This window comes from Perna viridis, chromosome 1 (assembly GCF_037379345.1).
Source record: "Perna viridis isolate PV_CMFRI_1.1 ecotype Kerala chromosome 1, ASM3737934v1, whole genome shotgun sequence".
In the NCBI taxonomy this organism is placed as follows: Eukaryota; Metazoa; Mollusca; class Bivalvia; order Mytilida; family Mytilidae; genus Perna; species Perna viridis.
In genome coordinates this window covers 946,618-970,738 of record NC_142445.1, presented here as the reverse complement: position 1 = coordinate 970,738, position 24,121 = coordinate 946,618, and the positions used below count along the sequence as shown (strand labels likewise).

At 33.7% G+C, this 24,121-nt stretch overlaps 1 protein-coding gene and 1 long non-coding RNA gene across 3 annotated transcripts in view; one reads left to right on the top strand and one right to left on the bottom strand.

The window, feature by feature from the left end:
• LOC148626774 (hepatocyte growth factor receptor-like) overlaps positions 1 to 24,121 on the bottom strand; it is a 53,620-nt gene that overhangs the window by 17,256 nt on the left and 12,243 nt on the right. The window contains exons 3-13 of one of the 2 annotated variants that reach the window (XM_088588380.1): positions 15,050 to 15,064; positions 12,433 to 12,615; positions 11,490 to 11,612; positions 11,059 to 11,226; positions 10,319 to 10,455; positions 5,202 to 5,334; positions 4,114 to 4,250; positions 3,165 to 3,368; positions 2,516 to 2,609; positions 2,030 to 2,251; positions 1,232 to 1,381 (exon numbers count right to left, since the gene is read on the bottom strand). In XM_088588380.1, the coding sequence (XP_088444506.1) occupies positions 1,232 to 1,381; positions 2,030 to 2,251; positions 2,516 to 2,609; positions 3,165 to 3,368; positions 4,114 to 4,250; positions 5,202 to 5,334; positions 10,319 to 10,455; positions 11,059 to 11,226; positions 11,490 to 11,612; positions 12,433 to 12,615; positions 15,050 to 15,064 (1,566 nt within the window). The remainder of the gene's footprint in view (positions 1 to 1,231; positions 1,382 to 2,029; positions 2,252 to 2,515; positions 2,610 to 3,164; positions 3,369 to 4,113; positions 4,251 to 5,201; positions 5,335 to 10,318; positions 10,456 to 11,058; positions 11,227 to 11,489; positions 11,613 to 12,432; positions 12,616 to 15,049; positions 15,065 to 24,121) is intronic. The other variant, XM_088588460.1, reaches the window with a different exon arrangement.
• LOC148626775 (uncharacterized) lies at positions 1,365 to 3,446 on the top strand. The gene is made up of 2 exons (XR_015923700.1): positions 1,365 to 1,450; positions 3,035 to 3,446. It is a non-coding gene; the product is annotated as an uncharacterized LOC148626775 (long non-coding RNA).

The following is a 24,121-nucleotide window of genomic DNA, read 5'->3' as shown; positions in this document are numbered from 1 at the left end:
AACATATTTGTCCAGTGTGGTGGACGTTTTTTTTCAACAAACGGTCGGCATTCCAATGGAAACAAATTGTGCTCCTCTACTTGCTGACCTATTCCCTTACTCTTATGAGGCTGATTTTATAGCTGATCTGATCCGAAAGAAGGAACATCATTTAGTTAGATCCTTTAATCCCAGTTTCCGCTATATAGATGACGTATTATGGGTAAACAATCTTAGTTTCGGGGATTCGACCAAACTTTATGACAAACATGATGACTTTTCATTCAGAATTATCAACTTTCCTTTCATCTGTGGCAACATCTCATCAGCACCTGCGTGTGGAGTTTTCATATCACAACTCATACGTTATGCAAGAGCTTGCCATAGCTCGCAGGCTTTGTGTATCGCGCTAGACTACTTACAACTAGACTTCTGGAACAGGGTTAAGTTGATACAATATTGAAGTCATCATTACAGAAATTTTACGGTCATCATAAACTCGCAGATCGTTACGAGGTATCCATCTGCACCATGAAAACCGATTTATCTAATGTGTCATAGTTTTCCTTTCCTCTTTTGTCTACCCCGGACTTCACTTTTTATGAACAACTCGGCGGATGTTTCTAGAAAAGCAGAGGACGCGTACCCTACCAGTGCACCTGGTCCATGCTCCCAGTTTTAGTGGAGTCCGAGTTGCTCATTTACTTTTGTTACTTTGTATGTATGATTTTAGTTACTTTATGTTTTTGTTGTGTATGTCTGTTTTCCATATCTGGTCTTTGACCCTATAATACATTCTTCTGATTTCTGCTAGAATTTTGGTTCCTTTGATTAATCTTGCTCACACATTTATAAAAATTCGACATATGAGCAACCCGGTGGGTATTTTTTTATGAAACAATAGAACGCTTACCTTGCAAGTTCATTCCTTAGTAGTCCTTACTCCCATACTCTGTTTAGAGTTTTTTTATATGATGATGTGTTGATCACATTACCGCAGACAGAATTATGTTGCTATGTTGGTCTCAGTACCACAGATTTATCTCAACAAGTAAAGAAATATTTTGTTATGTTGGTTACAGTACCACAGATTTACCTCAACAAGTAACGAAATATGTTGCTATGTTGGTTACATTACTGCAGACTTACTGCAAGTAAAGAATTGTGTTTGTGTGTTGGTCACAGTATTGCAGAATTACATCAACAAGTAAACAAATATGTTGCAGGGCTGGTCACAGCACTGCAGACTTACCTCAACAGGTAGAGGAATATTTTGGATGTGTACAGTACTGGACAGATTACATCTTAGGTAGGTCATACTGAGTTCTGTTACATTACACTTAGAGCCATTAATTTTCACCGAGTAATCATCTTTTTTCAGAGACAAACTCAACATTTCCCCCTGTAGGTGCAAGAGAAAGATTTGTTATAATGCGTGGTCATTAGCATCAACGTAATTGGAAAACCTTAGGTCAGTAACAATTAGAGATTGAAGTAGATTTTTGATCATCCTGGGATGGGTTTCAATTCGGCTCTAACGAAAATATGATGAATTGGAGAAACTTGAAATGTTTGAGATGTATTCTAGGCTTGCGATTTATTATTTTTCATAGCGCCTGACAAAGAAGAATTAATTTTTAAAAACTTTTTTATAACTACGAACTCAATAATATTTTGCCTCAATGTGTAGTTTTTCACTATATTTTAAAAAACAAGTAACCAGAAGCATAATTAAAATTAGCAAATTATAAATGAGAAAAGGATAATTTTAAGTAATTGTAAGAAAATACTGAAAGGAAATTTTAAAATGTGTACGTATTTATTGAATAGATGGAAACATTTGCGAGACAGAGGTGGATAACATTAATTTAATATTGAAGTTAAAATGTCATGATGATTGCTAGGATTTTTTTTTTCTAATGTCTCCACAACAACATATATGAAAATGTAAACTAAAACAGATATCAAATACAACAAGTAAACCTAGTAGAACAAACAGTTAATACCTTTCAGACTATGAAACAATGAGCTAAAACATTGAAATAATAACCTTAAGTTCTAAGACTTTATCGTTTATGTCAATATATTTGATATTGGATGATTTTCGGAGTTTGTCTAATACTGGATCAGGATATATCATCATAATATCTGTATAACTAGGTATTCCATTAAACAACAAACTTCTCTCTACATCCAATGTTGTATTAGTTATTGATGATAGATCTGGTATGGGACAGACCAACAGGGAACCAGACTTTAATGCTTCACATGACTATACAACAGAAAAATAAACATCCATGGCTACTGAATAGTTAGATATGATGGATGTCAGATAATGATATTTTAATGTTGATTTCTATTATCTTTGTTTTACTTATCAAAATAAAACAAGAATTTATATTTAAATTAAAATGATGCCAACAAGTAAAAACAATGACAATGTTCCAGAATTAACATATAAACAATGACAATGTTCCAGAATTAAAATGTAAACTGTGACAACGTTCCAGAATTAACATGTTTAGTTGTATAATACCGTATTTATCCTTTCACCCTTTATGTTAAACTGCATGACTTGACTAGAAACTGAGTCAAACCAACTACCGGGTACTTCGATGTCAATTCCTCCACTGAAAAAAATTGTCATGTTTAATAAAAAAAGAAGTCTTTCTTTGCTTGAAAATACCAAACCACAGGCATCCACACAGCCCGGAACAAATACGTAACTGGTCAGTACATTAAATTAATTCACGTTACTTGATTCACATCGACATATCCTTATACGGTATTTGAAATTAAAAAGAAACAGAATATGATATGGGGTTTTCAAAAACATACCCATCTACTTCCACTCGCGGAATTATAAGAGATTTGATATGAAAAAGGGAATGATATTGGATAGCTAAATATGCTGCCTTCTTTGTCTATCATAATAACCTAACTTGATTAATCAACTTGTTTTGTTAATCATACTAGTAAACTATTTGTGTTGACAAATTTCATACAGGAAATTGTTCAGTATGAACATATCTAACATGTTACTTTATCTTAACAGCTGTCAAAAAAGATATACAAAGGGAAGATTATAGCATCTCTAAGGAGACTTCGTAGTATAGGCATCATGCTGATAAATAATTTCGAAGTTCGTTAAAGTTATAATGATGTAATGACCAGAACAGATCTACCTGATTATAGAACTACTTCTAGATAATGGTTGGATGACTTTTGGATCATGTGTAAAACAGAATGTTCCATTGTGACGTGGTGAAGTCTGAGTATAATCAACCTGTAAAGTGATGCGTCCTCGGTATAGACATATCGAACTGTCATGGCTTTCTGTACAGTCAGAACAGAACTGTGTGCGGCATGTAATCACCGAAGCATTTACACTGCAAAATGAATATTTTGTAAATTCTTTCTATTTGAGAATCTGGAATCAATAAAACAGGTATTTGTGTATGGAAATATATTTGCTGTTAATCAATAATTTATTATGTTAAAACAAGCATAGCGCATACTATCAACGTCTCAGTCGTAATAAGACAGGCACACAGCTTTAAGCTTTATTTTTAATAGAAATAATTGCTCAGTGTGTTTAAATGTGTTCAATCTCAGAATATTCGTATCTAAAAAGGAAATTGATATTTCGCATTCGATTAAAAACAGGAAAATCGAATTAAAGACTAGAAAATAACTGAGCAATACTCTCGTAAGTTATACCCCATACCTCCCTTCGATAAATGAACAATTTGACCTCCAAATTGATTTGGGTCGAAATGCACGATGGAAACTTGTACTACGGAGAATGTGAAAGTTTCATTAAAACCGTTTAATGACGTGAGAGGGGTAGCGGATAAGTATGGGTACCTGGTGTCCCCATATTCATAAATGCCAATGTCCATATTTTTATTATGTAAAATCACCAAACTGATTTGAATCTAAAATAGGTGGTCAAAACGGGAATACGAAATAAAGTTTCATTAAGTTCCATTCAGTGGTGTATGAGGAGTAAAGAAAAAAAATGGTACATCTCCGTGTAACAGAAGGAATGAAGGAAGTACAGACAGACGGAATGGAAGAAGGACGGATATTTGTATCATTATAAACCCCACTTTGTAAATAACAACTGATTACCTGGTAATGTGACAATTAACTGAGCCAAAATTGACAGACGTATTGGAGCCGATATCAAGATTCTCACCAATCAAAGTGACCAGTACATTACCAGACAATGGACCTTTCACAGGGTACACATGTTCGATACTTAACGCCTGAAATTCATTTCAAATCATACAAAATCTTCTTTTTCAATTCTACATATACATATTGAAATATAATATAATGTTATACCAGACATTTATCTGTGTGTTTTATTTCATGTCTTAAATCGTTATGGTCCGTTTGAATTTTATAAATCCTCGACAAAAAATCTTAAAAATTTTCAAAAATATTTTAACTCCATTTCTTTTGTACAAACTTTGGGTAATAATTTCAGAATTTTATCTCAATAAAAAATCCTATTAGGCTGAATCTAATTTCCATTTTATATATAATCTATTATTTTGTGTATTTCTTAGTATTGTAAGAGTTATTTGAATATTTAGGTGAACTCATTCGAAATTCTTAAGATGTCAGTTGAACATCAAAAATATCCTTTCTAATCCTATAACATATATTTTGATTAAAATATTCTTTTTATCCAATGTCACGCCCTAGACCTATATCGCACTTCATCACCGACCATACTTGAAGTATAGTTAAAATATACTAGTATGATATAATGAACATCACATGTCAAAATCTGTATTATTAGATTATTTAATATTTTTTAACGAGAGGGAGTTTCTCATGCTTATCTCGTGGAGCGGCTTTGCCGCGAGACCAGATGAGCATGAGAAACTCCCGCGAGTTGAAAAAAATGTTTAATAATCTGCACCTGGTCCATGCTCCCAGTTTTTAGTGGAGTTCGAATTGCTCACTTGATTTTGTTACTTTGTATATATGATTTTAGTTACTTTATGTTCTTTGTTTTGTATGTCTGTTTTCCATGTCTGGTCTTTGTCCTTGGATTACATTCTTCTTGATCACTGCTATAACTTTGGTTCCCTTGATTACTCTTTGGAAGGCATTATGATCTACCATTCTAAATTATAAACCTGCAATCACCGAATTTGAAAACATAAATACCTTATATTGATATTTTTGTGATATAGTATTCTTACTTTGTACTGGTAGGTAACATTGTTCTGTTCTGATGTCCCATTTATAAAATACCTCTTATAGGATGTTGTCGACACGGTAACTTGTACATGTTCAGAAGCCTCAGTAGTAACATTTCCTGTTGTGCAAGTTATCCTAAAATTTTATTCTTGATACTTTTGAAAATGATATATATGTTATAAATGTACTATTGACGGTGTATAATGTACTATTGACGGTGTATAATGTATTATTGACGGTGTATAATGTACTATTGACGGTGTATAATGTATTATTGCTATGTTAATTAACGACCTGTTATTTCCATTAAAAAGGTGTTTGTTAAATTTTGTCAAATTTGATAAAAAATATTTCATATAAAGTTGAAAAGTGTGCAGCACATATAGCTATTAGGCATCGACCATTTTATAATGAGGGGGGCCTGGGATATTTTTGAAAAAAAAATTAATTTCATTTTGAAGAAAAATTAAAAAAAATATTTTTTGTTGTGGCAAGGAAAAAAATGAAGTTGCTTAATGGTGAAAAAAATAATGTTGTATTCTGTTTTTCATAAAAAAAACTGTTTAGGTAGAAAAAAAATATTTAAAAAAAGGAAAATAGAGGAGAGGAATCTCATGAACATAGAGTGAATGTACCATAAACTGCCATTCAACATGTTTAATTGTTTATGAATAAGGAAGTAACAAATGCATCTAATATTAACATTTTATGGTTTATAGTCGAAAAATTCATAAAGTTTAAATGAACGACTAAATGGATATCAATATCCAGAGACTTTTGTTTTATATATTAATCCAGTTTGTTAAACAAACTATTAGAAAGATGTAAAAAATATATGAACTACCGCTAAACATTATATTCAATTTAGATTTTATCTCCAATAGAGAAAAGATAAGAATACAATGCCGTCCGATTATTCCCCACCGGGGAAATTGCGAAGACTTCTCGACTATTTTTTGCTACCTATAGTTAAAGACCGAGGAACTTATGTACGCATGTATACAAGCATGTTCAGTAATGAACTAATTAAGGCGGCTGGAAACGTTCACTTTGAAATGAAAAAAGAAGACTATGCTATACTTTTGAGCAATGAGAACTTATTTCTATTTGTTCTATTAGAATCAGTTGCAATGTGCAATGAGGACAATCCCTTGCCCTGACATATGCGACATACAAATGTAAGAACTTTATGGTTGAAAAGTTCCCAAACAAGCACAACATAATTAGCTCCGAGATGATAGATTTATTGTCTTAATTGGGTCTTTTGATCAATTTCAAATGTTATTTATTATTGCTTATAAGAACCGGAACTACTCAAATTTACTTATACGTTATCTAAGTCCTCAGTAAATTTCTTAGAGAAAATGCAATTAAATTCAAATGGAATAGGGTGAAACTTACGACACTTAAGACTTAATAGTCAAAATTTTAATTCATTAAAAAGTTACTCGACTGTGCTCTCAGACTTTAAGTCAATAAAATATAAAAGTTATTAACATTTGTAACAAAATACAATCCAACATTACACGCAATCTCGTTTTTGTTACAAAAGCACTGCTCTTATATAATTAATGACCCTGAATGCTCTCAACTATTAGAACCACTACTAAAGCAGACCCTGGTCAAACATTTATAGTGCACATCTTTCATGAACAATTAAACTATAAATATTACTCCATAGCACCTTTTATCTGTTAAAAAAATCACATGTATATACCGTTATTTATATATGCATCTTTTACATAATACATTTAATTACGAAACTAATTAATATTTTCACTATATGATCTGAAGCCAATGCAACATTCCTGAAATATACTTGTGATATGTGTATATGTATTACAAAATATATTCAATTTCACTTAACTATAATTTTTCATCCGCCGATGAAACTTTTCTCCCTTAAGACTGCCTCAATAATTGCAAGCTGGAGCGTGGAGACATTATACAAAACCGGAAAAGCTGCCCAGGCTTGCAATAGAAATGGAGTTCTACAACCTTGATATTTTGGGACGAAGTTAGACGGACATCATCTGGAACGGTCATACTATCTCCAGGGCAAACTCTACTGTACTCTGGACCACAAAACTAGGATGACAACCATCAACATGGAGTAGAAATCTCACTCAACATGAAGGCCAAATCATGGAATGGAATCCTGTAAGTGAAAGATTTATCGTGGCAAGATTTATGTCAAAGATACAAAAAGTAACAGTCATCCAATGCTACTCTCCTAACAAGGTAGCAGAGGAAGAAGACAAAGAAGAGTTTTACGACCAGCTCCAAGCTACCCAAGGTTGAATTAACACTTGGGGCATCTTGATTGTAATAGGTGACATAAATGCCAAAGTTTGAAAAGATAACACAGGGAGAGAACACAGAATGCAGATTTTTGTTTCCAGAACGATCTGGTGATAGGAGTTTTGACATTCCAACTCCCTCACAAGGATATACACAAAACAACCAGTGTGTCTCCAGAGATGAACACTAGAAACCAGATAGACCACATTACAGTCGCCAGGAGATGGAGAAAGAACATGACAGCCGTTAGAGCTTATCAAGATACTGATATAGCATCCGAACATCTTGTGGTGGCTAAATTGAAGATCAAGATAGCCATGGCAACCAGACAAAATCAGATTAGAAGGCGAAAGTATAACATAAGGAAGAGGCGCAGTAGAAAAAAAATTGGAAAGAGTAAAATCAACATATAACACCTCATGCTAAGAAGAATTTAGGATTCTCAAAGACGGAGTACAATCCATGGTTATCTGACGATGCAATCGAGACAACTGAGAAGCGTAGGTCTGTTAATATATAACTTGACCAGGTCAAGACATGAGGGTTGTCGAACGAACATATAAGCATTAGGAAAGAAGTAAAGAGAAAGGAGAAGACATGATAAAAGAACCTACGTCAACGAGCTCGCTTCAAAAGCAAAGAATGCAATGAACAGAAATGACACAAAAACTGAGTACAGCATCACACGCCAACTGACAGGTAGTAAGACCAACACATCTAAACCAGTGAAAGACAAATATGGCAATGTGATAACAAATCTAGATCGACTACTATTTAATGGAGAAGATATATCAGATGCTCCTGATCTACCTCCTGGAGAAGACCTTGATGTTGATACTGGCCCAATCTCGAAGGATGAAATCATAAAAGCCCTACGAATAAGGACTGGAAAAGCCCCAGAACCGAACCTAATTTCCACCTAAGGTCTTGAAGATCAACAAGGAAATAACCTACAACATCTCGATTGATTGATTGATTTATTTATTGTTGGGGTTTAACACCCGAGCAGCAATATTTGGCCTGTTATATTGACACTCGGACCTGCACGGGGCCCTACATCACCTTGCATGACCTGTTTGAAAACATCTGGGAAACAGTCGAAATCCCTGAAGAGTGGAGTATAAGCTTCATCATTATGCTTCAAAAGAAGGACGACTTGAGCAACTGCCAAAAACTAGAGAGGATTTCAGATACTCACCAGATTCTGATGCGGTCAATCATGTATTGACCAAACTGCCACATTACTGGTCATCATCGAGGAGTCAATAGAATGGCAATCAGCCCTCTACATTAACTTCGTGGACTTCAAGAATGCCTTAGCACAGTTAACAGAAATGCATTTTGGAAGGTACTAAGACACTTTGGAATCCCTGTCAAATTGTAAAGATTATCCAAGGACTATACAAAAACACCAAATGCCAAGTCATCAACAATTCAACACTCTTACCATCCTTCAATGAACATGCAAGAAATACTCCAAGGTTGTCTCCTGTCACCCCTTATTTTTCTATATAAGTGTGCAATAATTTTAATTCGATATAATATATAATAATGAATTTATTCATAGATTGCTTATTACCTAATTAATATATTTTGGGGTGCTAAATGGTATAGACGCTAGATTGGCCATGCATATTTGATTGTGACTTGGGCAGCTTCCAGACTTTCTCGTGCTATCACAGGGGAAGCTAATCCCGGCCTGCACGAGTCGCAAACTTTCTCCTGCTCTGTATGGTTTAGAAAAAAAAAGAAGCAGTTCCTCATCAATTCCTGGCTACAGACAAAGCCATGTCTTGTTTGGGCTAAGTAAATTTCATTAAACCCTCACCAAATATATTGGGTGGTTGGGAGGATTTTCTTTTTTCTTTTTTACTCCTTACCACATATTTCCTGGCCTAATATTATCTTTTTGGAGTATGGACATGTTCTAAATCCATAGCCACACCAGTTTCTGAGAAGAAACAACATTATTTTGGTCACCAAGAGTTGAAAGATTTGTATATTATAGTGCCTAAATACAAGAAAATGAAGTGAAAGAAATCCTGATTTGTCCTGGTTTGTCTACCCCGGACTTGACTTTTTAAATGTCTGGTCTTTGTCCCTGGATTACATTCTTTTGATTACCTTGATTACTCTTTGAAATTCCTGTCCCATTAAAACAAATGTATTTTTTAGGAGCGGGAGGGGATGTAAACCTATTAATTTATTTTATTTGGTCTTAACAAGAATACAATATCTGATTATCTGAGTTTACTTTTATTTGTGCTCCCTTGTTATTTACATAATATTTTACATTTACTGTTTATCTAAATTTGACTAACAAAAAAACAAATCCACATTCCTGGAAAAAAATAAGGATAGGCGAGACATCTTGTGTCAGATTATTCTTTGCAAAATGTTCTGTTGTAGAGGGAAACCTTTGAAAAAATGTACATTGTTTATCGCGTATTTTTGACTTTTTATTCAAAGAACTATCATTGTTAGACTAAACACTTTCTGCTGAGATATGTTAACAACGAAATCATTAAAGCACAAAGTTACAAAAGGAGATAATTCATTGATATTAACAAAGAAAACACTACAAATTAAATGAGTATAACTAGTGGTACAACAGATCTGTGCTTCCTATTATTTTAGTTTTTATATAATGAATATTTAAACATGCTAATTAAATTACAAATCTGAAAATTATCTTGTGACACAAACCCTTATATGTTTGTTTGATTTTTTTTATAAGGAACTATACTAATACAGGATGAAACAATCACAATCCGAATTTATAATGCACTTTACTATTTTTCAAATAAAAATAACTTACATGCTGTTATTACATGTTTGAGTTTTGCAGATGTATCCACCTATTTTTGTTGTAATAGCGTGGGAGTTGTTTCCAAAGTTTTCACCAAAGATGACAAGTCTAGTTCCGCCATCTAAAGGTCCTTTGCTGGGTTTTATCTGAAGGTAATGACAATTTAATTGAAGCCTATATGTTCCAACTGTATTGTTGTCTAGAATATCAACGAAATATTACTGCTACAGGTTATAAATTCTACAGTCAATCTTTTAACAAATGTAACGCACGTCATGACTAAAGACAAATATGTTTTAATTAGAACAAGTACCATTCGGGCGTTCATTTGTCTGACGAAATTTCAATCAATCAAGTTTCACCACTTCTTGTATAACTGTTTTCATTGTTAAAAACGAAACAAAAGCCCACCAAAAAATAAAAACAAACATCAGGAAAACTATAAGTTTTCGTGTAATAAGTACTTTAGTATATGGGAAAAACATTTGGAAAATACTTTGCTAAAAAGGAATACATACACACCACACGTTGTGGATGACATTGTAATTTAAGAACATTGAAGTGCTGACGTAAGTCGAAGTTACACAACCCTATACTAAGCTCGAAGTACATGAATGTGGATAATTATCATCATAATAACCGAACGAACGACATGAACAAATAAAGATTAAATACTCAGACTCTGTGCTATTTAGAAGGTAAGAGACCATCTCTGTTTGACATCCTGCTTCCTAGTGGGAATTACCTACCTGGTGTATAAAAGGAGGACACGATTGATGATGCCATGAATGCTGAGAACATTCTCTTTGTGTCAAGCATTTGCTATAGCACCATCCACATCCAAGAGGGTCCTCACTAGTAACACACTGACCGCATGAAAGATGCAGCTGACATGACGTCATCGACAATTTAGTTACCTAATACGCAAGTACAATAAAGTTTTTTATAGATAGGGAGGATCATCTGAAAAAATGCAAAATTGTAAAAACAACAAAACAATATTTTGATGCAAAATAATTAAATCCGCGGATTTTTTTGATAACGTAAGTGAAATGTTTGGAATAGTATTTTTAGAACTCTACTAAAGTTGGTTACCAAGTAATAAATGACCCTAAACAACAAACATGCTGAAGAACATACAATTTCTTATTGAATATATGTATAATATCTACATATATACCTTATTACCCGTCAGAACGTACAAGTTGTTTTCTCTATCAAGAGCCATTTCCTGATTTACACGAATATCTGGATTTTGGCTGACGTCAAACCTTGCGTACATTCTACTTGATGGTATTAGAACCTTGAATTAATAATGCATGTTATATTGACAGATATTTGAGTACAAATATGTACAGTGTTATCCTATAATATGTACAGTGTTATCCTATAATATATTTTTGATAAATAGGAAGAATACACAAGAAGTGGAAAACGATGAGAACGCAGTGGATAACACACAACCTGGAACTGATTAAGAACCACAGTCATGAACAGCAGGGTATGACTGTCGAAATAGTACCTTTTTTATCAAATGCCACATTGAATGATTATCATGGGAATTAAAGATGGTTCCCTTGATTATTCATTTATAAAAGAGTAATCAAGGGAACCAAGGTTATAGCGGTAATCAAAAATAATGTAAGCAACTCGGCGGGTGTTTCTAGAAAAGCAGAGGACGCTTACCCTACCGGTGCACCTAGTCCATGCTCCCAGTTTTTACTGGAGTTTGAGTTGCTCATTTGCTTTTGTTACTTGGTATGTATGATTTTAGTTACTTTATGTTCTTTGTTGTGAATGTCTGTTTTCCATGTCTTGTCTTTGTCCCTGGATTACATTCTTATATAACCATAAAACTTTTTAATAAATATATAGCTTTATCAAAAAGGAGGTGCATGTATTATGTAGCCTAGACATCTAGTGCATGGCAAGTAACCACATTATAAAGTAATACCCAAATTTTAATTATAACTTAATAATTTATGATTATCGATGTTGGTATTTAGCTGGACTATCATAATTCAAATTATCAAAATTTGAAGAAATGACAATAATTTTATGAAAAATATATATGATACATATATACTTCAGCTTGTGTGACATTGTTTATCATGATTCTTTACCTTCCCAATGTATCCTCTATTAGTCCCAACAACCACTCCATTTGTAGACAGGTTTCCTAGTGGGTATACCGCCGTCATTAGTTCATCTACAGAAGTGTAACTGGCAGTATTACTATAACCTTCACCAGTTGACTCTATTCCATTAGGCATTTTAGTCTGGTTGCAAGAGAGAATTACTTTATTCTAGAATAAAGAGAACGAACGTGCAATAAGTTATTTCCATTCGTAAATTGAATATTTCACAGAGAATGTTTGAATTATGTAAAAAATATATTGTTTAAGTAATTGTATATATCATGTTATATAAACACTCATTTTCATGACCATGAATATATGTATATAGATAATATACTAAAGCAAGCTAATTCTGAAAATAAAATTGTTAGTGATAACATGTGAGAAGCTGAATAATATCATGGCAGTTATTACTAGTCATGCAATACTATAGTTATTCTAATCACTTATATACTTAAATATATTTATATATCACACTTTAACACAGGTTGTCCCTGGATTACATTCTTTTGATTACCGCTATAACCTTGGTTCCCTTGATTATTCTTTTACTATACGTGCATGTATTTTTCTTTATATTTCGACACTTTTGTTTGAGGAAAACCACAGTGGAGCGAAATTTAGACTACTGCTATAAAAAAATCTTAAAAGCTTTGTCCTGCAATGCAAAAAATATTAACTTCATGAAATTAATTTAGTTCCTCTATGTCGGACCATTTTTACCTATCCCCTTGATTTTCCTAAATAGGCATATTTAGATCCCCATTGGCAAATAGTGACTGGGGTGTCTATCATTCCTTCCTTTCTTCCTTCCTTCTGATCGTACTTTTTTCAATTACACTATACCACTGAATGTAAATTGAATAAAACTTTCACCACAAAATGGAATTTAATAAAACTTCAACGGGATCTTTATTTAGTGTTGAATATGTGCACCTTCGTTTTCTTTTATTATTTTAATCTGAAGTTTTTTTAGGTCTCACATCAGTAAAATCTCTGAAGTGGGGGTACCCATCTCTTATCTATAACCCATTCTACGCAGCTGAATAGAACAGAGATGGACAATAATTACGCAAAGTTTAACTTTGTGTAATCGATTTGCAGTCAATTACATACCTTTCTTCTGTGTTATCGATTGCAATCGATTAATTTGGATGAAGTAACTAAAACTGAATTTCCTGAGTATGTTCACATACAAAACTTTAACTATAATACGTCAAGAAGAACGAACTTAAGTGTTAAGGGATACACAAGTAGTAAACAATGCATAATAACAGGGTTGGCCAAGTATTGGCTGTCAGGTCTCCCAGGTAATCAAGGTCTACCCGGATTGGGCAATACTCCCTGCAGTGAGTGATACCGGCCAAAACTGGGTTATAAGTTTTTCAAACTTTTTTTTACCAAAATAGATAAAGACATGTGATGATTTCATTTAATACGCTTCATATACGGAAAGATTAGATAAAGCCAGCTTCCCTCTATTTATTTTCCCTTTCAAGATTCTATAATAAAATACAAGTTTTTTCATATTTTTAATGACGAGCTTTTTTATTTACAATTCATTTTTGTAAGATGCTATTGTTTATTAAACTTGAAAGAGGCACCCTTATGTAAAATAGTATCGTATAGATAAAAGGGCTAATTATTATTCAATAAACAGATTTGTTAGACATTTCCTAAAATATATAATTATTCAGTACAATGTATTTGTTGTAAAAATATTTGTTCCCAAATTAGACAAATTTGGAAATAACTTTTATTCGATAAGTCATTCCAAAAGTTTAATATGAAATTAAAATACAAAAGTATGATTTCATGTCCTTTTATGTTTAGTTTAAAAATCCTGAAGTATTGAACCATGCTTATTACAGACCTAAAGGTGTTAATGTTAGAAACCTTATGTACTATACTATAAACAAACAAAAAAACAACGAACAAAAAATTGGAAAATAATTGAAATTTAATCGTATTTACATATGATTTTTATAGATGTAATCAATTATTTTCAATTAAAGGTAATTAAAATTAATTTTGATCATCAATTTCTGTCGATTACTTACATACTTTAATTAACTGATATCGCTTTTTCGATTAACCTGTGTTTGGTATTGAATAAAATTTTCACAGAATCTTTTTTACATCTTACCATTGTGACCCTATCTTTTAAATTTTGACCTAAATCAAATTGCAGGTAGATTAAAGTATGAACGTGATCAAATGGCGAAGTTATCGAGTATTGCCCACAGATATTTTAGTTTTAATATTGAAATGAAATTACTAATTTTGTTAAATGTAAGAATTAAGTTCTTACCATGCCGATATATAACACCATTACCACCATGGCAACAAAGTCGGAAGATTTTGCATGAATTTTATTATAAACATTTAGAACCTTCGTTATAACCATTATAATTATAAATATTATAATTATAATTATTGTATATGGTTTTTTTTCATATTCTTGTTGAAAATTGTATATATTCTGTGTTCCAAATTTGCTGCCATTGTATTTTCAATCATTATAATGAACATGCTGAAAACTAACATAAAAATGTCAGTGTAAAAACTCAGGGTAAGGTTTTGTTAGTACTTTTTACATCACCTTCTCATTAGGTACCTGGAAAGAAAATAAACTACTCTGTGTCGTTTCTACGAAGGGTAATAACAAAATTAATTAATAAGAGTAACATCAAATTTACCGAACACTTATTCGATTCATAATTAAGTCAAATCCAAAAATAAATATTACACCACTGGAGCAGCAGGTACCTCAATTGTCCTGACTTGGTTCAGGCATTTCAAACGAACTGGTGGGTTAAATATAGCTTTAACAGCGCGCTAAGCCGCCCTCTTCCATTGCGGCATGACTACACCAGTGGTGATTAAAAAGTATTTGCATGCTATTGTCATAATTGGTAAATCCACAGTCACGCCAGCACAAAGAACAATTTACAGAATAACAATCATTACTCATTATTTTAGAAGAAACTGAGTATTTTTCAACTAAGGACTGATGTCTACAAAACATTTGGTAAGAGATCTTTATAGACGCATTTCCTCATACCCCTGATTAAGGAAATGCGTCAACTGATATACTCTAGGCAATAATAAAAAAGAATACTCTGTAAAACAAACGGCAATATCAAGATAAAATTCCCTGCAACGGTCCTGACTTGGTACAGGTTTTTTTCCCTACAATGGTCCTGACTTGGTACAGGGGTTTTCCCTGCAATGGTCCTGACTTGGTACAGGTTTTCTTTTCGATGGAAAGGTTTGAATGCGCACTAAACCTATCGCTTCTGCTTTGCATTGGAGCACACGTTATGCTCCCTTTACTTTCTATGCATATTAGCCATACATTTTTAATTTGTTTGTTACCATCATGAATTGTTCCTGTACTAGTATTTTGTTTGTTACCTCACAAAAAAGCATGCTTTTGTTTCTAGAAAAGCAGGGGACGCTTACCCTACCGGTATACCTGGTCCATGCTCCCAATTTTTAGTAGAGTCCGAGGTGCTCATTTGCTTTTGTTGCTTTGTGTGTATGATTTTAGTTACTTCGTGTTCTTTGTTGTGTATGTTTTCCCTGTCTGGTCTTTGGCCCAAGATTACATTCTTTTGATTACCGCTATAACCTTGGTTCCCGTGGAAACTCTTTTACAGTAATGAATGCCATCACTTGTTCGTCGTTCACCAATATTTTTTTAAATAAAGAATAAATACAAAATTACCGAACTAATAAACTCTAATCAAAAGGAATAATTAATAGAAAAGTCTGCATAACAAAATGATAAAAAAGTAAGGTACGATAAAGAGTAAACAACTATTTGGGTACTATATGGAGTTTCCCCAACAACTATTTGGGTACTGTATAGAGTTACCCCAGCTATTTAGGTACTGTATAGAGTTACCCCAACTATTTGAGTACTGTATAGAGTTTTCCCAACTATTTGAGTACTGTATAAAGTTACCCCAACTATTTGGGTGCTGTATAGAGTTACCCCAACTATTTGAGTACTGTATAGAGTTTCCCAAACTATTTGAGTACTGTATAGAGTTTCCCCAACTATTCGGGTACTGTATAAAGTTATCCCAACTATTTGGGTACTGTATAGAGTTACCCCAGCTATTTAGGTACTGTGTAGAGTTACCCCAACTATTTGAGTACTCTATAGTTTCCCCAACTATTTGAGTACTGTATAGAGTTTCCCCAACTATTTGAGTACTGCATAGAGTTACCCCAACTATTTGGGTACTGTATAGAGTTACCCCAACTATTTGAGTACTGTATAGAGTTACCCCAACTATTTGAGTATTATATAGAGTTACTCCAACAATTTGGTAATACATACGAACATAAAAACAGATGGAAGATTTAAAGCAAAATACCTTCACCTTAAGCAGTAAATAAACCTAGTTTAAGCACATTACCTTTAAATAAATTCTTAAAAGATCATCTAAATTGTGTACGGTGCATTAATAGTTCTTTCACAAAATTATAGTTATAAGGTAAGTTGAAATTTCACTATTGTTAATCAATATTGGAAATACCAAAAAGAGTTCAAGAAACATCTTAAACTTTACTATAAATGGGCAATGCATTGGCTGTTCTAACAACGTCCAGATTTAAGTAAAGACTAAAATGTATACACAGCAGATGAAACTGTTATAAACAAATTATGGATGATATTCTTATCTTTTTATAACTTGCATTCGGACTTTTCCATTCTATCACAAGGAGGGGTGGGCGTCTAATCCAAAACATTTTCAAGAACTTTGTTGACGTATGACAATATTTATATATAACAAGAATGGATATGATGAAAATGTCAAAGAGACAACAATCCCACCTGGATGAAAAATGTCAAAAAAGACAACAATCCCACCTGGAAGAAAAATATCAAAGAGACAACAATCCCACCTGGATGAAAAATATCAAAAAAGGCAACAATCCCATCTGGATGAAAAATGTCAAAAAGACAACAATCCCATCTGGATGAAAAATGTCAAAAAGGCAACAATCCCATCTGGATGAAAAATGTCAAAAAAGACAACAATCCCACCTGGATGAAAAATATCAAAAAGACAACAATCCCACCTGGATGAAAAATATCAAAAAGACAACAATCCCACCTGGATGAAAAATATCAAAATGAAACTTTTCACATTTTCTTTACGTAAACAGGTAAAAACTAGTCCTGGACCTAATCTAGTACCTGGAATAAAAGAATAATCAAGGGAACACAGATTCGGGCGGAAATCAAAAGAATGAAATACAGGGACAGACACACACAACAAAAACATAAAATAACCAAAATAAAATGTACTAAACAACAAAAGTAAATGAGCACCGGTAGAATAAGCGTCCTCTACATTTCTAGAAACACCCACCGAATCGCTCATAAAAAGTCAAGTCCGAGGTAGACGAAAGAAGAAAGAAAAACTAAGACACATTGAAATGTACACCGTAACGATCCACAAGTTCATGATGACAAACATAAAACTTCTGTGGTGATGACTTCAATCGATGACTTCAATCTTGTAACAACAAAACTCTGTTCCGGAAGTCAAGCGCGGTACAAAAAGTCTGCGTAATTACGGCAACCTCTGGCATAACTTATGACGCAGTGCTGATGGATATTGCCACAGATGAAAGAAAAGTTGACAGTTGTGAATGAAAAGTCATCACGTTTGTCGTATAGTTTGGTCAGTCGTTTTCCTTTACCATTGATGTCTAAGTGTAGGTCAAGATATGAGGCTGACTTCACTGTGTCTGTAGTATCCTTTATCTCAAGTTCTTTTGGGTAGATGCAATATATCAAATCCCCGATACGAGTTGCTCATTTACTTTTGTTACTTTGTATGTATGATTTTAGTTACTTTATGTTCTTTGTTGTGTATGTCTGTTTTTCATGTCTGGTCTTTGTCCCTGGATTACATTCTTTTGATTACCGCTATAACCTTGGTTCCCTTGATTACTCTTTAACGATAATACGTCATACATATAGCGGAAACAGAGATTAAAGGATCTAACTATACGATGTTCTTCTTTAGGATCAGATCAGCTATAAAGTCAGCCTCATAAAATTGAAGGAATATGTCAGCAAGTAGAGGAGCACAATTTGTGTCTATTGGAATGCCGATCGTTTATTGAAAAAAAAAAACGCGTCTGCCACGCTGGACAAATATGTTGTAAATCCAAAATTCAAGCATTTTGAAAACATCTGTATTTTTGGAAAATGATTTGGAATTATTCTTTTTACAAATTATTAGGAATGTCTACCATGAACTATATGTTTATATCTAGGTATACCACCTTTTTGGGAAAACAACGATGTATAATGTTTTGAGTCGTGATTTTAACTGAGTGTGGGGAATAGAAGTATAAAGTGTTGAAAAAATGTTTAAAGGTTTAAATGATATTTTATTCTGATTATAATCTTGAACTGAGGGTCTCCATTGAGGTGTTTTTAGAAAAGCAAAGGACGCTTACCCTACCTATGCACCTGGTACATGCTCCCAGTTTTAGTGGAGCCCGAGTTGCTCATTTGCTTTTGTTACTTTGTATGTATTATTTTAGTTATTTTATGTTCTTTGTTGTGTATGTCTGTGTTCCATGTCTGGTCTTTGTTCCTGGATTAAATTATTTTGATTACCACTAGAACCTTGGTTCCCGTGATTACTCTCTCCAGAAGATCTTTAGAGTTTTTCAGGATCCACATTAAAGGCAAACTCTAGCATTACGTTTGCGTTGTGATATGAAAACTCCATAAGCAGGTGCTGAAGGGATGTTGCTACAGATGAGAGAAAAGTTGACAATACGCAATGAAAATTCAGAAAAAGTTTTCCTTTACCATCATTCTCTAAGTGTATGTCAATATATGAGGCTGACTTCATAGTGTCTGTGTAGTATCCTTTATATTAACTTCCGTGGGGTAGATGTGATGTATAAAATAATCAAATTATAATTTAAAGAAGTAGAAACTAGTCAAATTACTTTACTTACGAAGATAAAAGAAGTCAAATTATTTATACTAAAACAGGATAGAAACTAGTCAAATTATTTTACTTACACTGGTATAAAATAATCAAATTATTGCTAAAACGGGTAGAAACTTTTCAAATTATTTTGATTAAAGCAGGTAGAAATTGTTCAAATTATTTAAGATAAAAAGAAAAAAGATGGCGGATCGAACAGACGGGCAGGTAGAGCTCCGGATCTTAAATGATTAATTAAGGTGTTCAACATGGATTTGACTTCTTTTTTCGGTGAGAATATGAACATTTCTTATATTATGTGTTAATGCAATTTAACCGGACATAACAAAAGGAAATAAGAGGAAAAACCAAGGGCATTCAGGTTTAACCCCACCTTGTAAAACGACAATAACAAAGGCGGGTACACCTCAACCGCAACCTCAAGCCCAGTCCCAGCCCCTGTCACATGTACTGAACCAAGCAATCGAGTCCTATCTTAGTCCACAGGCTTCACTCAACGGATCGCCTAGTCAGTATCCAAACAATCTGACTTTCCCTGTTTACAACGGCATGCCCAGCCCGGGTCTTCAATTTCTCGTTAATCACAGTACTCCACAGGAATCTGTTGGGATACAGTCACAACTTCAGCCCCAACAACCTCTGCCACCAAACAACATTATACAGCAGCCTATTCCAGTACCGATATCCCAAAACCAGTCGACTCGAAATCTCTCCAAATATTTTTCTCCACCATGGAGGGTCTTAACCGGAGGTTTGATCAAATAGACTCTTTCTTTAAAGATAAACTCTCGAAACTTGATGTTATCGATAAGATCAATGAAAATTTTGTCAAATTTGAAAAGGCAATTTCTGATATGAAAACAGAAATCCAAGAAATCAAAACTGCCCAAAATCAGCACAAATATATACTCGAGGTTGACACCATAATGACATACACGAAAGAATGAATTCTCTTGAAATGAAGGCATATGACTTAGAAACTGAAAATTTTGAACTGAAAGAAAACTTGATGAAATTACAAGCCATTCGATGGAATACAATTTAATATTTGGTGGAATATCAAACTTTGAAACTGAAAACACCGAGGCAGTGTTAAAACATTTCCGCCATTAGGAACTAGACATATCGAACTTTGGGGACATTGAATTTCAGAATGTTCACCGTCTTCGTGCCAGAACAGACGGAAAACCTAGAAACATCATAGCCAGATTTGTCAATTACAGACCATGAGATGGTAAGAAAAGCCGCATCCAAACTGGTGGACAAACCTCAGTACACAATCAACCAACAATATCCAGAGGAAATAGTTGAACGTCGTGGGATACTATATCCAAAAATGAAAGAATTACAGAGACAAGGGAAACGTGCTACGATGGTGTATGACCAAATTCACATTGATGGACGTCCGTACAACATAAGATCTCGTATAGACCCTCCACCCGTACCGCCAATACACAATAGAGATCAAGGTCGTGACTCCCACGACTAGGGCAACGCATCAGACGTTAGAACTGGTTTTATTAGTAAACTGAACATTACATACTTAAACGTTTGTGCAATGAAATCAAAGTTACTGAACCCTGACTTCCACCTATTGATAAAGCAATTTGATTTGGGTTTTTTTTTTCAGACACAAAAACAGATCAGTATGATCAATTAAGCATTCCGCAGGGTTACAATGTTCATTCTAAAAACAGAACAAATGTGAAAAATAAATCTGGTGGTATTATTATAATTTACAGAAAGTGCCTTTCAGATTTTTTAGAGTTAATTGACTCTGACTCAGAGTTTGTCCAGTGGATTAAAATTTCAAAACAAATTTCTTCTTTAAACGAGCCTATTCTTATTGGATGTTGCTATGTACCACCTGAAGATTCAAATTACTCTTCAAAAGAAAGTTTTATTGAAATAGAAGATGATTTTTTTAATTTTTCAGGAAAAATACAGGATATACATTAGTTGTTGGTGGTATGAACGGCTATTTTACCAGATTTTGTAGTGTCTGATGACGAGCAACTTTTAGATATTTTAGATATCCCAGACGAAAACATTTCTTTTTCTGGTTTTGATAATTTAAGGCACAAACAAATCCCATTAGATAGGATCAGTCTAGATGCTGGTGGTGTTAATAGATACGGTTTAAAACTGTTAGAACTATGTAAAAGGTGTAACTTTTTTGTGGCCAATGGCCGTATATGTAGTGACCAAGGTATAGGACGAACCACCTGTAAAAATGTCATTCTAGTTGATTATTTGTTACTCTTGCCTTATATGTTCGATGTAATTACTGAATTTGAAATTATTGATTTTAACCCTATGTTTTCAGATGTGCATAACAGGTTACATTTTTGTATTTCTATACCCGCTGGCTCTGATAGTGGTAAATAGTAAAAACAAAAATACATGTAAGGAGAGGGTTAAAATGAACCAGCGTAAAGCAGATGATTTTCTTTTCTGAAAGTTTCAAAAGACGATTCAGAACTTGTTTTACAAAATATTGAGGACAAACTAATGAATGTAGAACACAGTCATGTGACTCTTGATCAGGTAAATTCAATTGTAAATGATTTATGTTTATTACATAATAAAAGTGCTACATCTGTATTTGGTACACACAATTTAAAGACTAATTTTAATAATGATTGTAAACCTTGGTTCACTAAGGAATGCAGTATTAAGCGGTGTGCATTTAATGAGGCTAAAACTAAATATAAACACGTTAAAACTGTTCATACGAAAAAGCTTTTGAATGAAAAATCGCGAGATTATAAGCGAAAACTTAACAAAAGCCGCGACGGAGTTGAGATCTCATTCGAAGTATGATCCCAAAGCTTTTTGGAGAACACTGAATAAGGTTTTAGGCTCTCGTAAATCCAACTCACCTATAGATATAGGTACATTTTTTGATTATTTTAAGAAGCTTAATGATGATAATGGTGACGATGACGATGACGATGGTGTCTTAGATTTAAACAATATTTGTAATAATCCACAGATTGAATCTATATTAAATAATGATATTACTGAGCATGAGATTTGTAGTTCTATCAAATCATTGAAAAATAATAAATCCCCAGGTCTGGATAGTGTTTTGAATGAGTATCTAAAAAACTCGCCTCCGAAATTGATCCAGTTATTGGTTAAACTATTAAACCTTGTTTTGAATACTGGTGTTGTACCAGACAGTTGGACCGTGGGTATAATTCGACCCGTGTATAAAAATAAGGGAGATATCATGAACCCAGACAACTTCAGAGCAGTCACGTTGATAAGTTGTTTAAGAAAACTTTTCACCTCGATACTAAACACTAGACTAACGTGCTTTGCTAATGAGGTTGACTTATTATCGAAAAATCAGGCTGCATTCAGAAAGGGACATTCAACAATAGACAAACTGTTTATTTTGAATTCCCTTGTATCGATTTATCAATCTTACAGAAAGAAATTATTCTGCGCCTTTATTGACTTCCGCAAGGCTTTCGACACTGTGTGGAGAACAGGCTCGTGGAAGAAGTTACTGAAGAGTGGAATTAAGGGAAAGATTTTCACTGTTATATACAACATGTATGAAAATATTAAATCCTGTGTTCAATATGATGGTGAACAATCAGATTTTTTCCCCTGTTTGACAGGTGTCAGACAGGGTGAAAACGTGTCTCCCTTCCTTTTCTCATTTTTTCTAAACGATCTTGGGGAATTTCTTGAAGATCGTGGATGCTCTCCGTTGCATTTGGTGCAAGATCAAGCTGACCGTGATTTTTATATTTTACTCAGAATTTTTGCAATTTTGTATGCCGATGATACTATAATATTAGCTGAATCTCCTGATGGGATGCAGAACGCACTAAATATTTTTCAACAGTACTGTAATTATTGGAAATTAAAGGTTAATGTAGAGAAGACAAAAACTATGATATTTTGTATACGGAAATGTAATATTAATTTTCAATTCAGATTACAAGACGAAAATATAGAAATTATAGATACCTTTTCTTACCTAGGATTATCTTTTAAGGACAATGGCAATTTTTCAAACGCCAAACAAAAGCTTGTTAACCAACCTCAAAGAGCTTTATTTAGCATTTATAAAAACATTAGAGACCAGAACATTCCTATTGATCTTCGACTAAAAATTTTTGATGCTATGATCGAACCTATTTTACTCTATGGTTCTGAAATTTGGGGATATGAAAATTTACAAGTTATAGAAAGAACGCACCTTAGTTTTTGTAAAAGAATTTTGAAGGTTCAATCTTGTAGCAACATAACCCTGTTCCAGAAGCCTATTTGTTAGAGTTCTAGCGCGATACAAAAATTCTGCGTAGTTTCGGCAAGCTCTGGCATAAGGTATGAGTTGTGATATGAACACTCCATACGCAGGAGCCGAAGGGATGTTGCCACAGAGGAAAGGAAAGTTGACAATTCTGAATGAAAAGTCATGACGATTGTGAAAACTGATTTATTCAACGGGTCATAGTGTTCCTTTCCTCGTTTGTCTACCCCAGACTTGACTTTTTAATGAGCAACTCGGCGGGTGTTTCTAGAAAAGCAGAGGACGCTTACCCTACCGGTGCACCTGGTCCATGCTCCCAGTTTTTAGTGGAGTCCGGGTTGCTCATTTCTTTTGTTACTTTGTATGTATGATTTCAGTTACTTTATGTTTTTTGTTGTGTGTG